The sequence below is a fragment of the Entelurus aequoreus genome, linkage group LG02 (genome assembly GCF_033978785.1).
Source record: "Entelurus aequoreus isolate RoL-2023_Sb linkage group LG02, RoL_Eaeq_v1.1, whole genome shotgun sequence".
Taxonomy (NCBI): domain Eukaryota; kingdom Metazoa; phylum Chordata; class Actinopteri; order Syngnathiformes; family Syngnathidae; genus Entelurus; species Entelurus aequoreus.
The window spans coordinates 85,979,320-86,005,117 of NC_084732.1; the positions used below are offsets into that span (position 1 = coordinate 85,979,320).

Below are 25,798 nucleotides of genomic sequence, written 5' to 3' on the forward strand. Positions count from 1 at the left end.
GTTACTTGTTTTTTTCTTCTTTTTTTAAAGCTCCCATTAATGCCCTTTTAGCCTTCATTTCAGTACTGTTATTGCACTGCAGAATAATACAATCTGTTGATCAACTTGACATGCATTTGCATCACTGAACTCTGCTAAGCAATGTGGTCTACATATAACACACAAAAACAAAGATATGTTTCAAAGGGCCAACTTATTTCAGGCCAGAACAAATTGACAAAACTATTTTAAATAGCTGCAACATAACATACATAAGTAACAAACCGCATAATAACAACATAGCTGTAAACCAAATAAGTACTTTAACTTTACTTTTACATACCAAAGCCTAACCAGGCGTTTTTTCTCTCAAGGAATTCTGAAATAAAATCATGTCTGAAGCCCAGAACACTCTACACATTTCCCCAGTTTTAGTTTAGAGATAAGGAAATATTGGCCTTGCCCACTAGGATCCCTCTTTATGTTTGTGAACTTTATATTCTATACATTTAGAGTGATGTGATAATCAAACACTCTAGAAGTCTAGAATGAAAGAGTATATAAGACAATTGACAGAGTGTGTGTACTATAATTCATAATAACATTTATTTTGATTGAATATTATGTTTTGAGCTATGATAGTTTGAAAGAAAAAAAAACAGCTTTGTTTTATTAGTCAACATTGCAACTTTTTCTAAATTACATTTCACCTTTAAGCTTTTTTATTTCACTTTTGTTATGTTTTTGTTTATTTTAATAGTATTTTTAGAAAGTGCTGTGGGCTTTTAAAACATTAGCTGTGGGCCGCAAATGGCCTCCGGGGCACACTTTTGACACCCCTGCTATAGATAATAAAAAATGTAATCTGATAAATCTATCGATTAAAAAGCTGAGCCTGGCGACGCATGCGCGTTAACAACTCTCTCGCTCTCTCTGTCTCCGCCCCTCCCTCACGAATGCTGCTGCGTGCAGCCCTCCCTCCCTCCTTCCCACACTCAGACACACACACAGCGCGGCTCCTCCGTGTGACACAAGAGATTCAGAAGGAACTGCGCTGCAATAAAACACACTCAGATCTTCTGTTTCTAGCCGATACTACATAAAAAATAACGTAAAATAACGCAGTAACGCATCATGTAGTAACGGTAACTGAGTTACTGAATATAAAAAATAACGTGTTACATTACTAGTTACCGCCGAAACTAACGGCGTTACAGTAACGCGTTACTTTGTAACGCGTTAGTCCCAACACTGCCGGTACTAATAAAGTACAGTGATACTAATTGATTGAAATCAGTACTATACTGCCTTTGAAAAGTACCGGTACCGTTCTTTCATCTAAGTGCCGCTGTGTGGTGGTGACTACAGAGCCAAGGCGCATACAAGTGCATACAAGCAATAACATTGTGGTGGGGAAAAATGGCCAAAAACTGAATGAAGTACAATGTGGAGGTATTTGGTCTTCAAAACTAACGGTAAAGGTGACGCTTTAAACAAGGAAGTGCCGCGCTTCAAGTGTTGCTTTAAAACACCCCTTGCCAAAATGTGGCGATTAGTATTACCACCTTTGCTTCAAACTTAGGTAAACATTTATATGATAAGCATTCAGATCTGCACAAGGAGTTATAAAGAGTGACAGGTAATAATGTAGTTATTACACCTGTCCTGCTGTTCGCTCCATTGCAGACCGTAGTGGAGGAGTGCAGGGGAGACGATCCCTTCAGTTCAATTTACCTGGCAATGGGTCTGCTAAGATCCGCTTTCCGGTCAGAATTCGAGGCCGCCGATTTGTGACAATCTGGTTGCTTTATTATTAGTTTTGCAAGACTCAACCGGACCCATTCATCACTTTACTGCTAGCGCTCCTCTCTCTCTGTACTCGCCCACTCACTCACTGACGTCACTCAGCCAACACGTTGACATTGTCGCAAACACACACACTGTACACTACTCTCATAAGTTAAAAGCTCCTCTGTTGTGCTAAATATGTAGATACAAAATATATAGATACATAACATGTAGATACATTCTATGTAGATACGTACCTGTAGCTGCTTGTCTGACATACTGACAGATGTTTTACTGCTTGCTTGGCCAACTGTAGTTTACAAATTCCCTCGATTATTATCGCAGTAGTTAAGTTCCAGACCCATTCGTGGTGAGTGCACGCTAAGTAAGAATTATATGTATTTTATCATTTGCATACATTTTAGGCTGTACAAACATTCCCCACACTTTTACTAACCTTTGTCACTTATGAGTATACAAAGTTGGGACAATGTATACAGTGAAAATGATGTAGATCAGGGGTGGGCAATTAATTTTTACCGGGGGCCGCATGAGCAACCCGAGCACTGCTGGAGGGCCACATCGACAATATTTCAATTAAATTTTGCTCAATATTATTTTTGATATATACCGTAAGATAAATAATAATAATAATTAATAATAATAGTAATACTTCAACATAGTATGTGTAACAGCATTCCATGACTAATATAAATAAATTAACATTAATAATAAATGACAGTAAAATAAGCACACGTATGACTGAGGAGTCATAGTGTAACTTTGTGTGGTGTTTGAGTTGTCCGACTTTTTGTGTGGCCATAAACGCACCTGTGGTTTAGTGGTATGTGTGTTGGTGACAGATGACAAGTTGGTTTTGGCCTGGTTTGTACGGCAGAAAATGACTAGTTTTTCGAGATATAATTGTTTTACTCATGTTTTTGGTGTGGTTATGTCCGAATATAAACAGTTTTGCTCAATAAATTGATCGATATAATTCCTGTCCTCGAAGCATCTCGATAGACGTTACAATAATTGAACGGTGTTCAATTGAACGATGTTGACGAACACCGTTAGGGCCGCTTGTTGTCACTGTCACTCAAAGTTGCATTGCAAAATTACACAGGATAAATGTGTTTATTTTGTTTAGAATTCAGATGGGATTGATTTGGTGCGCGGCATATATTTGCTGCGCGCAGCGGACGCTTGAGCAGTGCGCAATTGCGCAGGCACGCACCTTAGAGGGAACGTTGCTTGGCAGTCCATGTCTTGTTGAAAACACGCCATTCGTCATCAACTTTTCTCTTTTTAGCGTCTCGGGTGTAAACCGTGCATCACTTGTCGCTGCATGTGCACCTTCACTCACAGGTTACACACGGACACAGGCCCATAAATAATACTTTTCAAAATAAAAGCAGCACAGTTGTATTGCGCGCACGACATAGATGTTTTTTCAACTTTATTTTGTAATTTGTGATTGCAGCTGTTCACATTCACTCACAATCACACACGCGCATACGTCCACACGGAAGTAATACAAATAACGCTTTTCAAAACAAAAGCAGCACCGTTGTATTGCACACTCGACATAGATACTTTTTAAAATTTATTTTGTAATTTATAATTAGCCTCACGCGGGCCGGACAGGGACGCACAAAGGGCCGGATGCGGCCCGCGGGCCGCAGAATGCCCAGGTCTGATGTAGATGATCCATCCATTTCCGCTTGTCTCTGCATATGGTATTTTTTTTAATACCTTCGAGATGCTTTATGACAAACACTGTCCATTGAAACAACTTAGTAAGAAGGAAAAGAAAAATAATCAGCCATGGATGACAAAAGGACTGAAAAATGCTTGCAACAAGAAGAATGCATTATATAGAACATTTATAACACAGAGATCTATAGAGGCAGAAAACAAGTACAAAACGTATAAGAACAAGCTAACTGGCATACTACAAACACGAAAGAAAGAATATTACAGTCAATTATTGGACCAGAACAAAAACAATATGAGAGTAACATGGGGCATCCTAAATAGCATTATTAAAAATGGTGCCAAGAAGGATTATCCTCAATACTTCTCAGATGGAAATGTAAAAAATGACAATATAAACAAAGTACTTGAAAACTTCAATAAGTACTTTGTAAGCATTGGACGAAATCTGGAGGAAAAGATTCCAGATCCCAAGTCAGCTGAGGACTTGACTGACACTACAGACAGAAATCACAACTCTTATGTTTCTCGAAGGAGTTACCAAAGAGGAAATAATCAATATTGTGAAAACATTTTCAATCCAAGACCTCAACTGATTGTCACGGAATTGATATGGAAACGATAAAAACGGTTACTGAAGAGATTTCAGAACCTTTTAACATATATCCGCAACCTGTCATTTCAAACAGGCAAATTCCCAGATAAAATGAACATCGCAAAAGTCGTAAGTCGCAAAAGACAAACACCAGTTTACAAACTACAGACCTGTTTCTGTACTGTAATTTTTTTTTAATTATTGAAAAACTGTTTAATAACAGATTGGAAAAATTCATTAATAAAAATGAAACACTCACAGACAACCAATACGGACACAGAGCCAACATCTCAACATCAATGGCATTAATCGAAATAACGGAAGAGATCACCAATGCAATAGATCAGGGTTGTCAAACTCAAATACAGAGTGGGCCAAAATTTAAAACTGAACAAAGCCGCGGGCCATGGTTGAACAAACAAACCTTTTAATAGGGACCCAAACAAGTTTTGCATTGAATATTGAACAAGCAAGGCTTATATAACTTTATAGTGACATGCAAAATCCAGTTTCAAATAATAATAATAATAAATAAAAAATATCAATGGCATATCAAATACAATTTAAATAAAAATTTTATGACTCTTTTATTTGCAGCCTTCTGAGGTAAATATCAACATTAACTTTTTCCGCAGGCTAATAAATTAGAAAATAAAATAACAATGAATAAACCAACCATTCAGGACTTTAAACCGCTCAGTTTGCAACACACTGATCTAATCTGATGTGCCCAAGCCAGATACCTGCCATCTTTTCTTGGATGCTAGTTCATTAATGTCGGGGCTCAGGCTTTGAGCTGAGGCAACCTTCATTATCGAACGAAGTTGTTCATCAGTCATTATATCTCGTAGTCCACCCGGACCACAGTCTTGGGGGCGTGCCTTAAAGGCACTGCGTTCAACGTCCTCTACGAGCTGTCGTCAAGTCCGCTTTTCATCCCTTCTAAAAACGTGCCGGCCAATCACAAGATATGTGCGGCTTCTGTACGCACACTCACGTGAATGCAAAGCATACTTGACCAACAGCGATACAGGTTACACTGAGGGTGCCCGTATAAATAACTTTAACACTGTTAGAAATATGCGCTACACCAAACAAGAATGACAAACACATTTCAGGAGAACATCCGCACCGTAACACAACATAAACACAACAAAACAAATATCCAGAATCCCATGCACCCCTAACTCTTCCGGGCTGCAATATACACCCCCCCGTCCGTGTGTCGGTTGACGTGGGGGGGGTTTGGTGGTAGCGGGGGTGTATATTGCAGCCCGGAAGAGTTAGGGCTGCATGGGATTCTGGGTATTTTTTTGTTGTTGTGTTTATGTTGTGTTACGGTGCGGATGTTATCCCGAAATGTGTTTGTCATTCTTGTTTGGTGTGGATTCACAGTGTTAAAGTTATTTATACGGGCACCTTCAGTGTAACCTGTATTGCTGTTGGTCAAGTATGCGTTGCATTCATGTGTGTGTGCGTGCAGAAGCCGCACATAATATGTGACTGGGCCAGCATTCGTTGGACTGGGTGAAAAGCGGACGTGACGATTTTCAGGAGGGGCACTGAAATTTGGGAGTCTCCCGGGAGGGTTGGCAAGTATGAGAATTAGCGGTGAACGCGGTGTTACCGCGGCACCGCCGCTGTATATACTCGGCGGGCCAGCTCTAGTGTTAATTTGATATCGCCTCAAGGGCCAAGTTGAATTTTGGCCCGCGGGCCAGAGTTTGACACCCATGCAATAGATAGAAAAAAATGTGCTGCTGCAGTGTTTATGGATTTAACAAAAGCATTTGACACAATTAATCATAGCATCATTAAATTAGACAGATATGGAATCAGATGGTTGGTCTTGAACTGGGTAAGAAGCTACTTAACCAACAGGAAGCAACACGTGAAGCTAGGCGAACACACTTCTACAGAGCTGAAAATATCTTGTGGCGTACCTCAGGGATCAATACTTGGACCAAAATTGTTCAATCTTTATACAAACGACATTTGTAAAGTTACAAAGGACTTAAAGTTAGTATTATTTGCAGAAGATACAACTGCATTTTTTTCAGGAGAGAACACACAGACACTAATACAAATAATAACAGAAGAAATTAACAAATTAAAAAGATGGTTTGACAAAAACAGACTCTCTTTGAATCTCAGTAAAACTAAAATAATGCTATTTGGTAACAGTAGAAGGGAAAGTCAAACAGAAATACAAATAGACATTGAAAGACTAAAAGAAAACACATTTTTGGTTGGAAAAATAGATTATAAAATGAACTGAAAACCTCATGGAAAAATTATACAACATAAAGTAGCAAGAAACACATCAATAATGAATAAAGCTAAATATGTTCTAGACTAAAAACCACTTCATATTCTCTACTGCTCGCTAGTGTTACCATATCTGAGTTATTGTGTAGAAATATTGGGAAACAACTACAAATGTGCGCTTCGTTCACTAACGGTCTTACAAAAAAGATCAATTAGAATAATACATAATGTTGGATATAGAGAACATACAAACCCTTTATTTATTGAATCAAACATATTGAAATTCAACGATTTGGTGCATTTGCAAGCAGCTAAAATTATGTACAATGCAAACTATAACCTGCTACCCAAGAATGTACAACAATTCTTCTCAACAAGAGAAAATAAATATAACCTTAGAGGAAAATCTAATTTAAACCATTTGTATGCGTGTACAACACTTAAAAACTTTAGCATATCCGTCCGTATGTGGAATTAAATTATGGAATTGATTAACCAAAATAAATCAAACAAAGCACCAATATGATTTAGCTTAAGAGACTGTTTAAACTACAAGTGTTCACATAGTACAAAGAACAACAATTATGATGAAGATCTTGAACCTTTTTTTTTTGTTGTATGGTGTATTTTTTATTCATTATTTATTTATTCACTGTTCTGTTACAAACAGAGAACAAGGAAATGGGATAAGTTTGCTATGATATAGAAAGGGGTAGGATTAAATATTCTCTGCTTCTTCGTACTCCTTTTCGGGCGCCCTGTAAGGAAACTACTGGAAATATGTGATGCATTACATAGTATCGTATGCACGTTCGAAATAAACTGAAACTGAATTGAACTATCTTCTTAAACACTCTAAGCCTATGTAATCTTAACGTAAATTCTGTATGGGTATCCATCGGTGAATGTTGAGGATGTAGCTGTGCCGTACTGATGACGATAAATGAATGAATGGCTTTATTGCAGCAACTTAACACCCTCTTTACTTAGACTTACTTAGACTTAGTTCCTCCCATTCCTGTTGGAACATTGGGCGACGAGTCCCCTCCATTTGTTCCGGTCACTGGCGACCCTTCTTGCTCCATGCCAGCTGACTACCATCTCTCTCAGGTCTTCCTTGGCTGTTTGTCTCCACGTCTTCTTTGGCCGTCCTCTCTTCCTCTTTCCCCCTTCTGGTACCCAGTCCATTGCCACACTTGCCGGTCTCTCTTTTGGCAGTCGGAGTACGTGTCCAGCCATTCTCCTTCTCATGTCAGAGACTATATCAGACAATGGTGCTACCCCTGCCCTTCTCATCACCTCTTCATTGGTGATGTGGTCTCTCCATGAGATCCTCAAGATGTATCTGAGGACGTGCGTGCGTGCGTGCGTGCGTGCGTGCGTGCGTGCGTGCGTGCGTGCGTGCGTGCGTGCGTGCGTGCGTGCGTGCGTGCGTTTACGGTATATGTATATATATATACAGGTATATGTGTGTGCCTGTATATATGTGTGTGTGTGTGTGTGTATATATATTTATATGTATATGTGTGTATATATATATTGCAGCCAATTGTCCTGTTTCACACAATACTACATTTGTTGATGAGAGAAAGTGAAGGCATGTGAAAAGGTAGTTCAGTGACCAAACCTTTTTGTAATGTGTTCCTACAGACTATGTCAAAGGTTTTGGTGGCAAATTCGGCGTGCAGACTGACAGGCAGGATAAATCTGCTTTGGGATGGGACCACCAGGAGAAACTACAGCTCCATGAATCCCAGAAAGGTATTACATTTGTCTGATTTAACATTCTTTACATGATTGACTGTAATACAACAAGATTTCCTTGAACTCATCTTTACTTAATCATGTTGATGATGATTAAAAGATAAACAGATTCTACTGAATTATAAAGGTTTTTATAATGTTGGATACTCATGTTATACAATGTCAAAGTGTCAAAACAAGTGTAAAATCACACGCTTTTTTTTATGCGGCTCTGTATCGTTCACTAAAACATATCAAATGAATAATATCTAGACCACAAGGAAGTGTGTTAAATGTAAATTAGAATCATCCAGGATTTCCCCGAGATTGCCATTATACCTGTGGTGATGGGACCGTGGCCAGGGGGTGCGTGGTGTGGACGTGGTCAATATAATGTCATCATAGAATTTGCATAATTGGTGTTGATGTATGTATTTTCTTTAACATGCTTACAAATTGTATACATATATTTAAAAACAAATCTGTGTTTTTTAATTAGTATTAACATATAGTTTTTCCAGTATTGTATTGTTTTAGTAGTTAATAAATATAAATAATTTTTTTCACTATTTATAAAATATAATAATTTTTCACTTGCCATTTTATATTGCACCTAATTGAATAGTCCTGTAAAAATCAGAGTATGTGTGCAGAAAATGTGAGACTTTATTTTGAGTTCCATGTGAAGTCCTAACATTTGACGTGACATTTTTTTCCAAAACTAGTGCAGAGTTGAATGTAAGGTTCATTGTTAGTGCTCTTTAAAGAGGATATATAGCTATGTTACCTTTCCTAAACAAATACAGTAGATCTCCACTATTCTGGGTGGTTACAATATTAGACTCTCGGCAAACAGTAAATAAATGGCAGTAATTGCAAAGCCCTTTAAAATGTCTGTTTTTGAGACTCTACTAAAGCCTGGTTAGGGATGTTTCAATCAGGGTTTTCTGCTGCAAATTCCACTACCGATCATTCATTAGTGAAATTGGCTTTTACCAATACCCATCAACTGTATTAACTGTACATTTTTCCATTTGTTTATGACAAATGCTATTTACAGTTTATCAATATCAACACAATATTTAAATTTGTTCCTTATTTTCTTATATTAAATACAATTGTTGTTCAAAACAAAGTCAATAGTACTAAATAACTAAACAAATGCAACAACTACCATCTACTACTCATTTAAATCCTTTGGTGTTTGCCCTAAAGTCCTCCTGTGTCCAGGAAAATTACCATGAGTTTGTAAACACTAACAAAAAATGTTGCTATTATGCTTTCTCTAGAGTTTTGTTAATCAACTTGTTCATTTCCTGTTGATAGCTGCTTACTTTTGGCAGCAACAGAGTTCTATTTAGACATGTTTTTTACTAAGCACTTATTTATCTGTGTTGTGTTCATAGCTGTTAGCTTTGCATGGCTTGATCTCGGTGTGTAACATATTTAGCCTTGTCCTTTAGTGATAATGACACTTGGGATACTAAGAAATACAGTTTATGTGCTGCAATGGAGGTGATTATTATTAGTTTAGGGGAGCGGCTTCACTCTGTGTATGGAAACACACAATTAGCTACTAACCGCTTGTCAGCTGGAGGACCAAAAATAAAATAGTGTCAGCCATAGGATTGTTTGTGATCGGCATTAAAAGGCATTCATTGGCAATGGCAATCACATACTTTTTCCACAAAAATTGTCCGATACTGATTGGTGGCCAATTGATCGGCACATGCTGCTGTTTCTAGGCACCACCACCGCTATGCCAGCTCGCTCCTCCCCCTCCAAATCCTACTGCTGGCTTTGGGTTGATTTCGGATCAACTTCTGCAATAAAAGTTAATTTTGTAATTATTGAATTCAATTTAGCTACCATAATCCTTCCCATCTCTATTTAATTACAATTGTTTGTTGGTGGGGAAGCACAGTGGCAGAGGGGTTAATCTGCCTCACAATACGAAGGTCCTGGGTTCGATCCTGCGCTCAGGATCTTTCTGTGTGGAGTTTGCATGTTCTCCCCGTGACTGCGTGGGTTCCCTCCGGGTACTCCGGCTTCCTCCCACCTCCAAAGACATGTACCTGGGGATAGGTTGATTGGCAACACTGAATTGGCCCTAGTGTGTGAATGTGAGTGTGAATGTTGTCTGTCCGTGTTGGCCCTGCGATGAGGTGGCGACTTGTCCAGGGTGTACACCACATACCGCCTGAATGCAGCTGAGATAGGCTCCAGCACCCCCCGCTACCCCGAAAGGATAAGCGGTAGAAAATGGATGGATGGATGTTTGTTGGTGACGAAGGAAGCTAACAAGATATATGCATAGAAACACAATCCAGGTTTAGGATTTTAGGTTTAATATGTCCCTAGTGTGTGAATGTGAGTGTAATTGTTGTCTGTTTATCTGTGTTGGCCCTGTGATGAGGTGGTGACTTGTCCAGGGTGTACCCCGCCTTCCGCCCGAATGCAGCTGAGATAGGTTCCAGCACCCCCAGCTACCCCGAAAGGGACAAGCGGTAGAAAATGGATGGATGGATGGATCTACCACACACTTATTAAATACATTTAAAATTGTAAAATGTATAGGTACTGTCCACTAAAGTTGCTCAAAAGTATGAATGATGAAGACCAACTGGAAAAACTTGCTGTTACAGTGCTTCAGATTTCCTTCTTTTTTATCATGTATTGAACTGTGCTCTCATTCACTCCATCATGGAGAGTTACAGATGTTTTTTCTTGCTTTGACATACCCAAAAGTTATTGCCTTCTCCTTTAAGGTAATTTCCTTTTTCTGGCGCTTAGGTTTTTTGCCAAAATTCTATAAATGTGCAGAACGCTTGGGTGGCATCGTAGAAGGTCAATAAAATCATAGCTTTCTAAAAAAATAAATACAAGAATAAAAATAATGGCAACTTCTATAAAGAACCACCATTTCAATTCAATTTAATGTCATTGGACAACACAATTAAGTTAAGAGCATCAACACTGCATAGTTTGTTGTGAAAGTGCCACATCCTGTACGTCTTGTGCTTCTTTCCTGTGGATTTGCACTTGAAAGAAGTTGAAGGTACAAACAAAGGTGCTCAGCCATTCAAAACACCAAGTATTTTGTGCTGTATTATGTGCTGAAAGGGTAAGTGTACAGCTCCACTAATGGACATTGGAGTGTTACTTTCAATACAGCTCCACGAATGGAGCTGCGTGTTACTTTCAAAGGCAAAATTAAAGTATTGCTAGAAACATAATTTTATATGGAACTTTATTGTATTATATGTATAGTACATGTTCCAAAAAGAAAAAAGCATAAAACACCACCAGAATTAGAGATATTACAAGTCAAAGTGATGAAGCTTAGTGTTACGCTCATGACTTGGTGTAACTAAACATTACCCTATAAGATGAAGGCAATTGCATTTTATTGATATTTGAAATGTATTCAATGTTTATAAATGAATATTTAAATATACTAAATGTAAAAAAGGGAATAAATAATCAAAATAAGATCATTAAATGAAATCTAGTTTGGTTACGCCATCATGAGCGCAACACAAGGTTGTAAAAGTTTCAACTACAACTCTAAATAAGATGTCAAAAGCAAACTGAAATCAAATACACACAGCTAAAAGATTGATCAATACCTATTTAAATGTAGTAATACATAAATATGATGATTTATCAAAATATAAAAGAAATATACCTGAACAGAACGCTCATGATGGTTACACCAAAAAATAACGCTATGAATCGCGTTTTTCCAAGTTTTTTGGGGCATTTTTATGCTATTTCCAAGCATCTCCTTTTTATTATCGTTGATTTTAAATGGTCAAACTAATGCATATTATATATGCATGCCCTAGTAAACAAAAAAAAGTCATATTTATTTTGATTGTTACATTTGTGCAGGTGGGTGCGAATGTACCCATTACCAGAGCTGTACACGTAACATATTTATGGATTATTATGGACATAACATTTTTGGAGAGCAAAAGCACACATTTTTTGCACAAATAACAAAAAACCTTTTGATCACAACTGTGCAGGGTTGCGAATACTGAATTGTGATTATGCGGTGATTCCATCTATTACTTTTGCACACTTTGTACTGACTTTATCATAGGAAGAAATTAATTTAAGATTAATTAATACATTTGGGAGTACTTGCAGGTTTTGAGACAAGATTAAACAAATATTTCTCATGTAGAACATGTTGAACAACAATGTTTTTTTTCGTGTTGGTTTACATAGACTGATTGTTGTCATAAACCTTATATTACCACTACATTTTAACCACTGACTGGGTTTCAATCATTACTGCATGTGACAAGTGCCGTTGTACATCTGTCTTGTGTGGTGTTGGTATATTTGTGTGTGTTATGTTACAGACTATAAGCGTGGGTTTGGAGGGCAGTATGGGGTAGAGGTGGAGAAGCAGGACCAGTGTGCTCTGGGCTATGAGTACAAGGAGAGCCTGGCCAAGCATGAGTCCCAAAAAGGCACTATTCCTTTCCTAAACACATAGAATCTTCTTTCCCATTTCAGAACCCTTTACATGGTCATTGCCATCCCTGTCTTGTGCAAAATACATCTCAACTTCATACCCACTCTTACAGTAGTTATTGATCTCCTATGTCTCCTCTTCATCAGAATGGCCATGCCTTGAAATACCTGCTCCCTTTTTATACCTTCCACTGCTAGGCTACATCCCGTTTTTTGTTCAACTCCAACTAGCACAGATGCAGACAGCATTGTTTTTAGAGGCTTGCCAAAGGCAGAAAGTTACAGAATGTCAAGTCGCCTAGCACAAGCTAAAAAAAACAAGTCTACAAATGTATGTGCATATCACCAATAAGACCCATCCATTATGTCTTCAAAATTAATTATTTGACTGTGTTGTAAAAGAAAGTCTTGTCCGGTTGATTGAAAAAAAAAGTAGACTTGAAAAAGGTGGCAGTCACTATTCAATCCAGTGTACCCTCTAAATCGCTCTGTTTTCTTATGCGATGTACTTTCCCACAACCACACAGTATATGTGGGGTCAACAAAAGTTTTAAAAAGTCTAAAATCCATTTAGAATCCAATTAGAATTTAAGGCCTTAAATGTCCTACGTTTAATTAACATCTAATGAAATGTCTTGGATATGATAATAAAATAACTTAAAAATATATTTTTGCGATGCTTATTCAAAACAAAATCATAAACTTCAAATTGTATGTATTCATTATGTTTTTATTTTTGTGGGCGCTTTTCATAACTACAAAACGAACTAACTGTGCAGTCCGGTTAGAATTTATTAGGAGTCTTAAAGGCCTACTGAAATGATTTTTTTTTATTTAAACGGGGATAGCAGATCCATTCTATGTGTCATACTTGATCATTTCGCGATATTGCCATATTTTTGCTGAAAGGATTTAGTAGAGAACATCGACGATAACGTTTTGGGCGCTGATAAAAAAGCCTTGCTTGTACCGGAAGTAGCGTGACATCACAGGTTGAAGGGCTCCTCACATTTTCCCATTGTTTACACCAGCAGCGAGAGCGATTCGGACCGAGAAAGCGACGATTACCCCATTCATTTGAGCCAGGATTAAAGATTCGTGGATGAGGAACGTGAGAGTGAAGGACTAGACTAGAGTGCAGTGCAGGACATATCTTTTTTCGCTCTGACCGTAACTTAGGTACAAGGGTTCATTGGATTCCACACTCTCTCCTTTTTCTATTGTGGATCACGGATTTGTATTTTAAACCACCTCGGATACTATATCCTCTTGAAAATGAGAGTCGAGAACGCGAAATGGACATTCACAGTGACTTTTATCTCCACGACAATACATCGGCGAAGCACTTTAGCTACGGAGCTAACGTGATAGCATCGGGCTTAACTGCAGATACAAACAAAATAAATAAACCCCTGACTGGAAGGATAGACAGAAAATCAACAATACTATTAAACCATGGACCTGTAACTACACGGTCAATGCTTTCCAGCCTGGCGTAGCTTAACAATGCTGTTGCTAACGACGCCATTGAAGCTAACTTAGCTACCAGACCTCACAGAGCTATGCTAAAAACATTAGCTATCCACCTACGCCAGCCAGCCCTCATCTGCTCAACACCCGTGCTCACCTGCGTTCCAGCGATCGACGGAGCGACGAAGGACTTCACCCGATCAACGATGCGGTCTGCTATCCATCTCAAAGTCCTCCTGGTTGTGTTGCTGCAGCCAGCCGCTATTACACCGATCCCACCTACAGCTTTCTTCTTTGCAGTCTTATAAATGATAAATGACAAATGAGTTGTACTTGTATAGCGCTTTTCTACATTCAAGGTACTCAAAGCGCTTTGACAGTATTTCCACATTTACCCATTCACACACACATTCACACACTGATGGCGGGAGCTGCCATGCAAGGCGCTAACCAGCAGCCATCAGAGGCAAAGGGTGAAGTGTCTTGCCCAAGGACACAACGGACGTGACTAGGAGATTCACCAACAGAGATGTCCAGAATACTCTGGAATTTTGCGATGAAAACAGAGCTTTTTGTATTGGATACAATGGTGTCCGAATACTTCCGTTTCAACAATTGACGTCACGCGCATACATCATCATACATAGACGTTTTCAACCGGAAGTTTCGCAGGAAATTTAAAATTGCACTTTATAAGTTAACCCGGCCGTATTGGCATGTATTGCAATGTTAAGATTTCATCATTGATATATAAACTATCAGACTGCGTGGTCGGTATAAGTGGGTTTCAGTAGGCCTTTAAAAAAGTATTCAGAAGACTTAAATTTCACTTGTTGAAACCTTATTACCATACCATATTATTGTAATATGGTATGGTATGGACAGTCGAAAGTTAATTTGTAAGTCAATTTTAGTATGCATCCTTATTTCTATGGCACATGCTGGTTTTACAGAGAACTTGGAATATGACTTAGTAATGCCTCTGTAGGTGGTGATTTAACATGTTTGGTCCTCTTTTGTCAGTCTAGTAAAAATCTAGGCAGAATAAGACCATCGTTTTTAGATTTTGTTTATTTCAAATGTTGAAGCATCAGGTCAATGTTACTCATCTGTGGCAGGAGCTTATACCCCTTTCGAGACTTACAGCAATATCAATACAATACAAACAGTTTGCAGTTTCTCCCTTATGTAGAAAAATAAATATACTAGGATACAAGCCTTTATATGATGACCATCATCAGAATTATATAAAGAGTAAAAAAAAAAGTTTTATTACTGCCGTGATGTGATGCCTGTTTTTTGTTTTTCTTTTGGTAACGGGGGAAGGGAGATTTGCATGATACTTGCTTTTTGTTTTTTTGCTAGGCCTCCCACTGTGACCATGTCTAATTATTTCTGATAACAAGGCAAGATGGCTGCTTGACACCATACAGGCTTATATGATTGTCTTTCTGTTGTGTGCATTTTATGCTACTCCTTTCTACAGGTTTGCATGAGCCCAACAGCCCATTTTCTGATCCACAGCTTTTTTTTGTTTTGTGAAGTCATTCAACCACAGTCTGCTTTATCTGAACTAAACGACACCTAATTTCTAATTATTTGATTTATAGAATATATTTGCTAAATACATTCTTTTAAGAGCAAAATCCAATGGAATGTTGTTTTTTGAGTTTGGATACTGACTGTGGTTGTTTTAATATATTTGTACTAATTTATTCTCTTCTTCCCTAATTCCCCTAGATTACTCCAAGGGGTTTGGAGGGAAATTTGGTGTTCAGAATGACCGGATGGATAAGGTACATTATGTTTGCATCTTTGCAGTGTAGTTTTAAAGTTGATGCGTTGGCTCCCCGTCCGCTTCAGGGTCGATTTTAAAGTTCTATTATTCGTTTTCAAATATCTTAATGGCCTTGTGCTTTTACCGTATCAAACCTCGCGGATCGGTCCTCTGGCATTGGCCTTTTATCTTTACCAAATACCAGAACAAAGACCCACGGTGAGGCGGCATTTAGCCACTATGGCCCCCACCTGTAGAACAGGCTACCAGAGAGCCTCAGGACTGCAGAGAGCGTTGAAAAAAAAAAAGGCTTAAGACACACCTTTTTAATAAGTCTTTCTACTGATCGTTTGTTTTTTATTATTTCATTGTGTTGTTTTCTGTCTTAATCATTAATATTTGTACTATTATTCTCTGTTTTTATTATTTATATTAAAATTTTTAGATATGTTTTGTACTATATTTTTTAAATGGTGTTAATTTTAGTTATTCTCCAGTGTGGACACAAAGGTGGCGTTTTTCCTCAAAACCTCAGTGCCACGCCATGTTTTGTTTTTTGCTTTGTTAAAATGCTCTGCGTGTGTGAAAGTTTTTTTCTCTTCTATTATTGTTTTGTTTTGTCCAGCACTTTGCAGGCCTCAAATTTAACTTTTTAAGGTCAAGGCAAGTGTTGCCTAAAGTGCTCATATTTTAGGGCACCAAGGCAAACAATATTTTCTTTCGAGGCAGGGGCTCTAAAGAATGCATGCATATATATATACACTATATTGCCAAAAGTATTTGGCCACCTGCCTTGACTCACATATGAACTTGAAGTGCCATCCCATTCCTAACCCATGGGGTGAATTCAATATGATGTTGGTCCACCTTTTGCAGTTATTACAGCTTCAACTGTAGTGTGTTTATAGGAATTTTCGACCATTCTTCCAAAAGCGCATTGGTGAGGTCACACTCTGATGTTGATCGAGAAGGCCTGGCTCTGTCTCTGTTCTAATTCATCCCAAAAGTGTTCTATCGGGTTCAGGTCAGGACTCTGTACAGTCCAGTCAAGTTCATCCACACCATACTTTGTCATCCATGTCTTTATGGACCTTGCTTTGTGCACTGCTGCACAGTCATGTTGGAAGAGGAAGGGGCCCGCTCCAAACTGTTACCACAAGGTTGGGAGCATGGAATTGTTCAAAATGTTTTGGTATCCTGGAGCATTCAAAGTTCCTTTCACTGGAACTAAGGGGCCAAGCCCAACTCCTGAAAAACAACCCCACACCATAATTTCTCCTCCACCAAATTTCACACTCGGCACAATGCAGTCCAAAATGTACCACTCTCTTGGCAACCTCCAAACCCAGACTCGTCCATCAGATTGCCAGATGGAAAAGCGTGATTCATCACTTCAGAGAACGCGTCTCCACTGCTCTAGAGTCCAGTGGCGATGTGCTTTACACCACTGCATCCGACGCTTTGCATTAGACTGGGTGATGTATGGCTTAGATGCAGCTGCTCGGCCATGGAAACCCATTCCATGAAGCTCTCTGTGTACTGTACGTGGGCTAATTGGAAGGTCACATGAAGTTTGGAGCTCTGTAGCAACTGACTGCAGAAAGTCGGCAACCTCTTTGCACTATGCGCTTTAGCATCCGCTGACCCCTCTCTGTCAGTTTACATGGCCTACCACTTTGTGGCTGAGCTGCTGTTGTCCCCAAACTCTTCCATTTTCTTATAATAAAGCCGACAGTTGACTTTAGAATATTTAGGAGCAAGGAAATTTCACGACTGGATTTGTTGCATGCTGGAAATCACTGAGAGCGGCCCATTCTTTCACAACTGTTTGTAGAAACAGTCTCCATCCCTAAGTGCATGATTTTATACTGTACATCTGTGGCCGGGCCAAGTTAAAATATATATATATATATATATATATATATATATATATATATATATATATATATATATATATATATATATATATATATATATATATATATATATATATATATATATATAATGTGTGAGCTCTAGGGCTGCCAATTATGGCCAAAGTAATAATTAAGATTATTGTTATCAATATTGAAATCATGGTTACTGTTAGGTAAAGCAGTGTTGGGGTGTGAACGTAATACCAACAAGTCATTTGTAATGTCTAATAAAAATGACTATAGATAAACGTTATCCATATATCTAAAGACAAATATTAGTTTTTTGTTATTTTTTAATAATATCAATTTGTCAGCTTGTTGTCATTCCACGATGCCTTTATCTAATTTTTTACATTTTGATAGAGGGAGGGTTTTTTTATTAATTATTTAAGTTATGTACCGTAATTTCCGGACTATAAGCTGCACCTGACTATAAGCCGCACCAGCTAAATTTAGGGGAAAATACAGATTGCTCCATATATAAGCCGCACCCGACTATAAGCCGCAGGGTTTTGATGAGTAATTACTGTAGTATATAGGAGTTCCTGCTACCACGGAGGGGATTGTCGGGACAGAGATGACTGTTTGGGAACGCAAAGCGTCCCATTTATTAACAATAAATCTTTCAATCATTCAATCAAACTTTCACATCTTTGACATGGCGAACAGCATTCGTGCAGAGTACAAATAATACAACGGTGCAAAGTAATACAAAGTACTCGCATGTACGTTATCAAAATAACCAGCCTACCGGTATATGAAAAGTCAGTCTTTAATCATTGTGTCATCGTCTTCCTCCTGCGTACTAAAACCACCGAAATCCTCTTCGTCGGTGTCGGAGAAGAACAGGCCGTAAATAAGCCGCACCGTTGTATAAGCCGCAGGGACCAGAACGAGGGGAAAAAGTAGCGGCTTATAGTCCGGAAATTACGGTACATTTATATGTACATGTAAATGATGTATCGGGACAACTCCATTAAGAGTTTGAGCAGAAATATGTCGTATAGGAATTAACTGCACACAATAACACATTAACAACGTGTTATGTCACATGAATAGTTTTTGAAGTAATACCTTTGTGACATGAAAACTAACACAAGTAATGTAAAAAAAACAACCTGGTGTTTACTTTTTGATATCAAAATAAAACACACAGCAGTTTGGCGAATGAAGATAAAGTCAAATAAACAAGCTTTGTTCTTCTCCAAAGCCTCCTATCAGTACAACAGTTTGGCCAACCAAAATAAAGAGGAGGGACACCCCTCACATCGAATACACAATCTTCACAGCCTGTGTTCAATTCGATGAGATGACAAAACATTTTAGCTAGTATTGATGTTATTTGAACACTGATACAGTTTGCAGATAAATAAAGGACGAGTGAACATCCCAGTAAACAAAGTAAAAACAAACTTTATAAACAAGTTGTGACAACATTCACGACACATCACCTGCTGCATGTTTTCTCACGTCATTAACTCTCAGTCACAGCAGCCGATGAACGCTGTATTGAGAAAATAAAAGCAACATCGAATAGTTTTCTCCTTCGCTGTATACTTTTAGTGTGGGGACAAGTGCGTCTGTCTCCAATATTGTCCACACCTGTCTCCATCTAAACACAGCAGTGCGCTCTCAAACGCACGGCGGGAAGTGAGGGGAAATGATGTTAAACCAAGCGCATGGCTCCATTTACTCCAAGGGGAAATCTTCGGAGCAAAGTCCAGGCCTCGAATTTTAACTTTTTGTCCATATAGATAAAAATAGTGTTCATATATGAGATCTAGGGCTGCCAATTATGGCCAAAGTAATAATTAACATTATTGTTATCAATATTGAAATCATGATTACTGATTGTTAGGTAAAGCAGTGCTGGGGTGTGAATGTAATACCATTATGTCATTTGTAATGTCTAATAAAAAGTCTATAGATAAACGTATACCATATACAGTATCTAAAGACAAATATTAGTTTTTTTTTAATTCTTTGTCTATCTGTGTTGGCCCTGCGATGAGGTGGCGACTTGTCCAGGGTGCACCCCACCTTCCGCCCGAATGCAGCTGAGATAGGCTCCAGCATCCCCTGCGACCCCAAAAAGGGACAAGCGGTAGAAAATGGATGGATGGAATTTCAACTTGTCAGCTTTTTGTCATTACATGATGCTTTTATCTCTATTTTTACATTTTGAAAGAGGGAGTTTTTTTAATTTTTTATTTATTCAAAATATGTACATGTAGATGCTGTATCGGGAGAAATCCATTAAGAGTTTGAGCAGAAATATGTCGTATAGAAAATAACTACACACAATAACACATTAACAATGTGCTATGTCACATGAATGGTTTTTGAAGTAATACTTTTGTGACATGAAAAAAACGAGCAATGTAAAAAAACATATTTAGTTTTTGATATCAAAATAAAACACAAAGCCGTTTGGCTAATGAAGATAAAGTCAAATAAACAAGTTTTGTTCTTTTCCAAAGCCCCCTATCAGTACAACAGTTTGGCCAACCAAAATAAAGAGGAGTAAACAAAGTAAAGATTTTATAAACAATTTGTGACAATGTTCATGACACATCACCTGCTGCATGTTTCCTCACCTCATTAACTCTGTCACAGCAGCTGATGAACGCTATATTGAGAAAATGAAAGCAACATCAAATAGTTTTCTACTTCACTGTATACTTTTAGTGTGGGGACAAGTGTGTCATTAAACCAAGCGCTTGGCTCCGTTTACTCTAAGGGGAAATCTCCGGAGTAAATTCTGTGTCATTAGTCCGCCATGATTATCAAGCCAAACGACGCTGGTACGCATGTGCCTGACTTTGTGTTGCCTAAAATGCATTAATAAATGACAGTTTTTCGGTAATTAAAAAGTTAGACGGTGTTGCTAACCGGCTGGAATTTTATCGCAAATTATCATTACACCGTTTACTGTTACATCCCTCGTTCATTAACAAGTAAAAAGTCAAGGGTGGTCACGTCATGTTCTTGCCGCTGATGTTGGTACATTTTTTAGGTCATGACGGCAAATGACGGCAGTTGCCGTGGTTAAATTCGAGCCCTGACTTTGTGTTTGCCACTTGCCTGGTATGGAAAGTGCTATATGAATAAAGTTTGATTTGATTTGATGTTTGTCGATAACCGTTTCATGTCTCCTGACAGAGCGCAGGCACGTTTGAGGATGTTGAGAAGCCCAAACCATCTTACCAGAAAACTAGACCCGTGGAGGCTGGTAAGCACCCCCACTATGTATTGTGTGACAACTTCAAAGCCTCAAAGATTTGAGATTTTCCACTGCACACTACCTTAGAACAGACAGCACTTAGGTCATCTGCATTTAATTGTCCTGCATCGAATGTCAAGTTAAAGTACCAATGATTGTCACACACACACACTAGTGTATCAGTTGGAATGAGACACTGTGCCAGACGAAAAACAAGGCTTACTTATTTTACAATTACGGCAAATGGCAGTTAACCCAGGAAAAGAGACATGCCTTTTTATTTAAAAGGAGACTAAGAACACCAAGATATTGTACTGCTGCAACAAAGTGGAAACTTTGGAATGGAGTTTGAACACAGCAGACCAGCGCTAAAGTATAACAAGCAATCTTACCACGTGTTTTGATTTCTTAATAATTTAAAGCATATCGTGTATCTCCAAATTAGGGATGTAACGATAAACGGTATTAATGATAACCACAGTAAAAGTCCCGACATATATTATTCCCGTTTTCAATTAAATTTATCGAAAAACCGTGATTGATAACCACACTTTGATAAACTGGCGCCAGCTCACTAGCTTAAATGCTAACATGAAAACGAGAGACATAAACATTGTACCCCTATCTAAACTGCTGTCTGAGTAACTAAGATATTCAATTGTGCACATTGAATATACAAGCTGTGCTCTCTTACAATTTGAGACTCTTTCAAAATAAGATAACCGGAAGACAAAACATAAAATGAATTCAATTTCAAACTAACTTTTTGCCCAGTAACGGTCCCCGGACCACTGGCCAATGGAAGAGCCTTGTTGGGTGAGTACGTTCCAGTGGTGTGCCGTCAGGGCCAGCAAGGCCTTCTCTGCAGGCCTAACATAAATCATGATCATAAATTAATAAAAGTTACTTTTATTTTTAATTTAGTTTCCATAAATATATAAACCTTTTTACCATATTCTCTTCATGTTATATTAGGCTCCAGTGTTGCTAGTTTTCACGTTAGAGCTTTTATCCAATCAGAATTCAGCTAGCTTGTTGCCATCGCTGTATGAATTCTGCTGGAGTCTTTCTAAATCAACATTAGCGGCGGCTGTGCAGTGAAACGAACGGAGGACATTCAGTTGATAGACAGTTGTGATAGCCAATCAGATCACGGGTTGTTGACAGTCACCAATCTAGGTTGCCTTATGTTAAATGTGACTGTGATTACTTGCATTGTGAGTATCCCATCACAAGTTGTCATTTGCGAAAGCAGGAAGTGGCATCAAAGCCGGCTAGCAGAGAAATAACCATTACTCCCTTTTTTAACCCACACAGAAGGAGAGAAAAACATTGATTAGGTGGCAGATATATATTTGCAAGGTAATTTCCAAAAAGGATATTTAGAGACTCACTAGACCTCGTGAGACAAGGTCGGCCGACCCCGGAAGCTGACTAAGCTGTCCTGGCGGTGAAATGGTTTGCCCGCCACTCCCACTTGAATCAACCAACTATGAGTGGTACCACTGGCTTATCTAGCGTCGGCTGAGTGCTACAAATTGTGAGGTCAAATATTTGATTTCTGAATTTTTTCACGTTTAATATTTTTTACAATTAATAAAATTTTGACTGTACCATGTAAATGATGTTTTAATAACTGATGAATGTTTATAGATTTTTAAAAGTGCCAATAAGTAGCCTATTTTGTACTCTGTTGAGGTGATTCAATGCCCAGTATTGCGCAAGTGTGTTTCTGTATATTATTTCTTCAGTTGTGGTCATGTGGTGACATAAATTATGGTATTTTGAGAGGCCCGCCACTGTGCAGTGGAAAAGTGGCAAAAAAGACCAACTATCTTATTTTCATAAATAAGCATTCTCATTCCTACAAATAATGTATCTTATTCCCCAATTCTTCTTTTGTCAGCTGGCAGCAGCACAGGCAGTATTAAGGCCCAGTTTGAGAATATTGCCAGGCAGAAGGAGGAAGAAGACAGAAAGAGAGCTGAAGAGGAGAGAGCACGTCGACAGGCCAAGGAGAAACAGGAGCAAGAGGAGGCACGTCGTAAAATAGAAGAGAGGGCCAAAACCCCCTCCCCGGTACCAATTGCTAGCCCCGTTACCACTCCTAGCCCGACTCCAGCAGTCCAGCCTTCTGCTTTTCCAACATACCAGGTAGGCTTCAAGATGCCTGTTCGTTTGTACAGTTTAGTTTTTCCTCATTCATTGATCTTTCCAATATACGTTGTCTATCAGCAACTGCAAACGAAAACATTTTTTCAATGTATTCGGTCTTGATAAGTATTCAAGTTCAACTAGTACCTCCATTTTCCTTAGTGATAAACTCCAAAATGTCAAATATTTCGGATAGCTAAGCAATTTTTACTTAGAACAGTTGAGCGCCATAAAGTATTATGAACGCTCTGCAGGGATGGGTTTTCTTTTATGCTGAAGCACTTGCAGGTTGAAGTAGCACAGGCGGGCGGGCGGATGTGCGTGCGTGCGTGCATGTCGAGGTTCTATTCTCATGTCAAATTAAAACAAAATTAAATTCAAATCATGCAAAATTAAATATATAGATTAATCGAAATAATCCTCAGCAATTTTGAGATTGATCTGACTAAAAATTGTAATAATAAATGTAACAGAATATATTTTCCCTATTAGAACAAAGATTATGAAGCTGTTGAAGAGAATGGAGAACAACTTTATGATGCCGAACCAAAGGGTAACTTCGAGCAGGAAGTGCTTTACGATACCCCTGCTGAAGGTACACACACATCCATGCTGAAGGTACACACACGCACAGTAACGTGTGTGTGTGTTTTAACCTCTCTTTGAATAATCAGTTAACGGTGTCAGCTGACTCTGGTGATAAAATACCCCAGCTCGTAACAAATGCTATTTGTATTGCAGAGGGGCAGTACGAGTATGGTGATGACCCTGGGATGACAGCGGTTGCCCTGTATGATTACCAAGCAGGTGAGGGTGGTGAAATAAAATAAACTTTAAAGTATTGTACCGGAAGTCTTTTAGTGTAAGTGTATGATTTGTCAACAATCATTTGATTGATAAATTGATTGTGCTAATGTTAAGCTTTGTCTAGTAGCAGGTTTGAGCTATCTCAGCTAACATTGATATCCTGCGATGGTTTTGTATTGCTTTAAAGAAGGCAGTGGAAGGAGGGCATTCATCACCAATCTTTATTTGTCTGTGTCAGCCGGCGAAGACGAGATCTCCTTCGACCCCGATGAGGTCATCACCAACATTGAGATGATCGATGAGGGCTGGTGGAGAGGCATGTGCAGAGGGGTTTATGGTCTTTTCCCTGCCAATTACGTGGAAGTCCGCAGCCAATGATGTCACCCTGCACACAAGGAGATGCTTTCCAATACTCTTACCATGTCATGCTTTTCTCTTAAAATCTCCTTTCCATATCATAGTGCTTCAACACTGTGCAAGACATCTCAGGTCTTCTCGTAGCTTTCCTTTGCTCCTTTCCACCCCACCTAACTTGATTATTCTGCAGGATGAGAAAACATGACTCAACACATAAAACGTGACTAGACCTGAAAGGCCTTTTGGAAATCTAGTAAATGTTTCCACCTTGCAGCCATGGGTTGCATTTTAGGACTTAATGGGTCATCTCTCAGAATTAAGCATCAAAAACTGCCGATCAGGTACTACTGCTAAGGTTAGAGAGGAACATTTAGTCTTTTCAAAGACCAGATTGGTAACAATAGTGTCTCAAAACAGTGTTGAGTTTAAGATAGAAAGTGGTCACTGGATGCTAAGCAGTCCACCCACAAGATAACCTTTCTCACTTCTTCGGCCTTTCATCATAGTTTGTATGAAACCAAAACACAGAACATATGTAGAAGTTCTTGAAAACAACCTTATGCTTCGTATTGAAGTTCATGCAGTATGCAAATCTCCTTTGAATCTGCAGTTGCATCAGTTGTATCTTGAACTTAACAGCGTCAAGGGCATATCTGGGCACCTGGGCATATCTCAACATTAACACTAAAGCTCATGGCTGTGATGGTATTGGCTTTGTTACTGTTGAATGAGAATCATGTACAGATAGATCATATTTATGATGTTTTGAGAGTAGATTTGAAAACCTTTTTATTCCTTGTCACAATTTGTTGTTGTCTGTGGCTTTTTCTTTTGCCTCTGGGTAAGCTCGTTCTTTTGTGTCTTTTCATTGACATGAGATGCGGTTGTGGCCAATCGTCTGTAATCATGACCAAATGAGCCTGGGACCTTTTCAAAAAAGATTTACCTGCAGTGGAGACAACGTGAAGAAATAGAACAAACCGTTAAGGGGAGATTCCACATTCTGTGAGCAAATGTTTCTTACATATTGCTTGTGTAGCGTAACCACGTGTGTGTGTGTGTGTGTGTGTGTGTGTGCGTGTGTGTCTGTGTGTGTCTGTGTCTGTGTGCGAGGGCTTTCATTCTTCACATTTGGGGTTTTATAATAAAGTGACCTTTTCAAATGCATTATTTTTATCTGTACTTCTGTTTTTGAGTCTCATCACCCCTGTTGTTTTTCAATAAATGATAGTAACTTAAAAATGGTATATCAAAGTACTTTGTTTACCCGATGGAAGAAGTTTGCAAATGTACATTATATTTGTCCTTATGCACCAATGGTGAGCTGAACACATTACATTACACAGGAACTACTGTATTACTATATCACATATTTCTGTATACTACTACCTTTTTTTTTTACTATTACCGCAGCAAGGCCCAATAATAGTGGCCTGAAGGAAGCAAGCTAATTTTGTCTCCCAATGACTCAAAAGGGTGGTTGGTTGGAGCCACACTTTATCCCAGTCACTGCTGTC

At 38.6% G+C, this 25,798-nt stretch overlaps 1 protein-coding gene across 3 annotated transcripts in view; it reads left to right on the plus strand.

The window, feature by feature from the left end:
- Positions 1-25,516, plus strand: part of LOC133640222 (src substrate protein p85-like) — a 53,533-nt gene extending 28,017 nt beyond the window's left edge. For 2 of the 3 annotated variants that reach the window (XM_062033707.1, XM_062033708.1), the window contains 8 exons: positions 7,997-8,107; positions 12,463-12,573; positions 15,788-15,843; positions 20,903-20,972; positions 22,870-23,117; positions 23,610-23,712; positions 23,859-23,924; positions 24,163-25,516. In XM_062033707.1, coding sequence (XP_061889691.1) covers positions 7,997-8,107; positions 12,463-12,573; positions 15,788-15,843; positions 20,903-20,972; positions 22,870-23,117; positions 23,610-23,712; positions 23,859-23,924; positions 24,163-24,302 — 905 coding nt within the window. In that variant the 3' untranslated portion in view covers positions 24,303-25,516. The remainder of the gene's footprint in view (positions 1-7,996; positions 8,108-12,462; positions 12,574-15,787; positions 15,844-20,902; positions 20,973-22,869; positions 23,118-23,609; positions 23,713-23,858; positions 23,925-24,162) is intronic. The other variant, XM_062033709.1, reaches the window with a different exon arrangement.
- Positions 25,517-25,798: the final 282 nt, after the last annotated feature.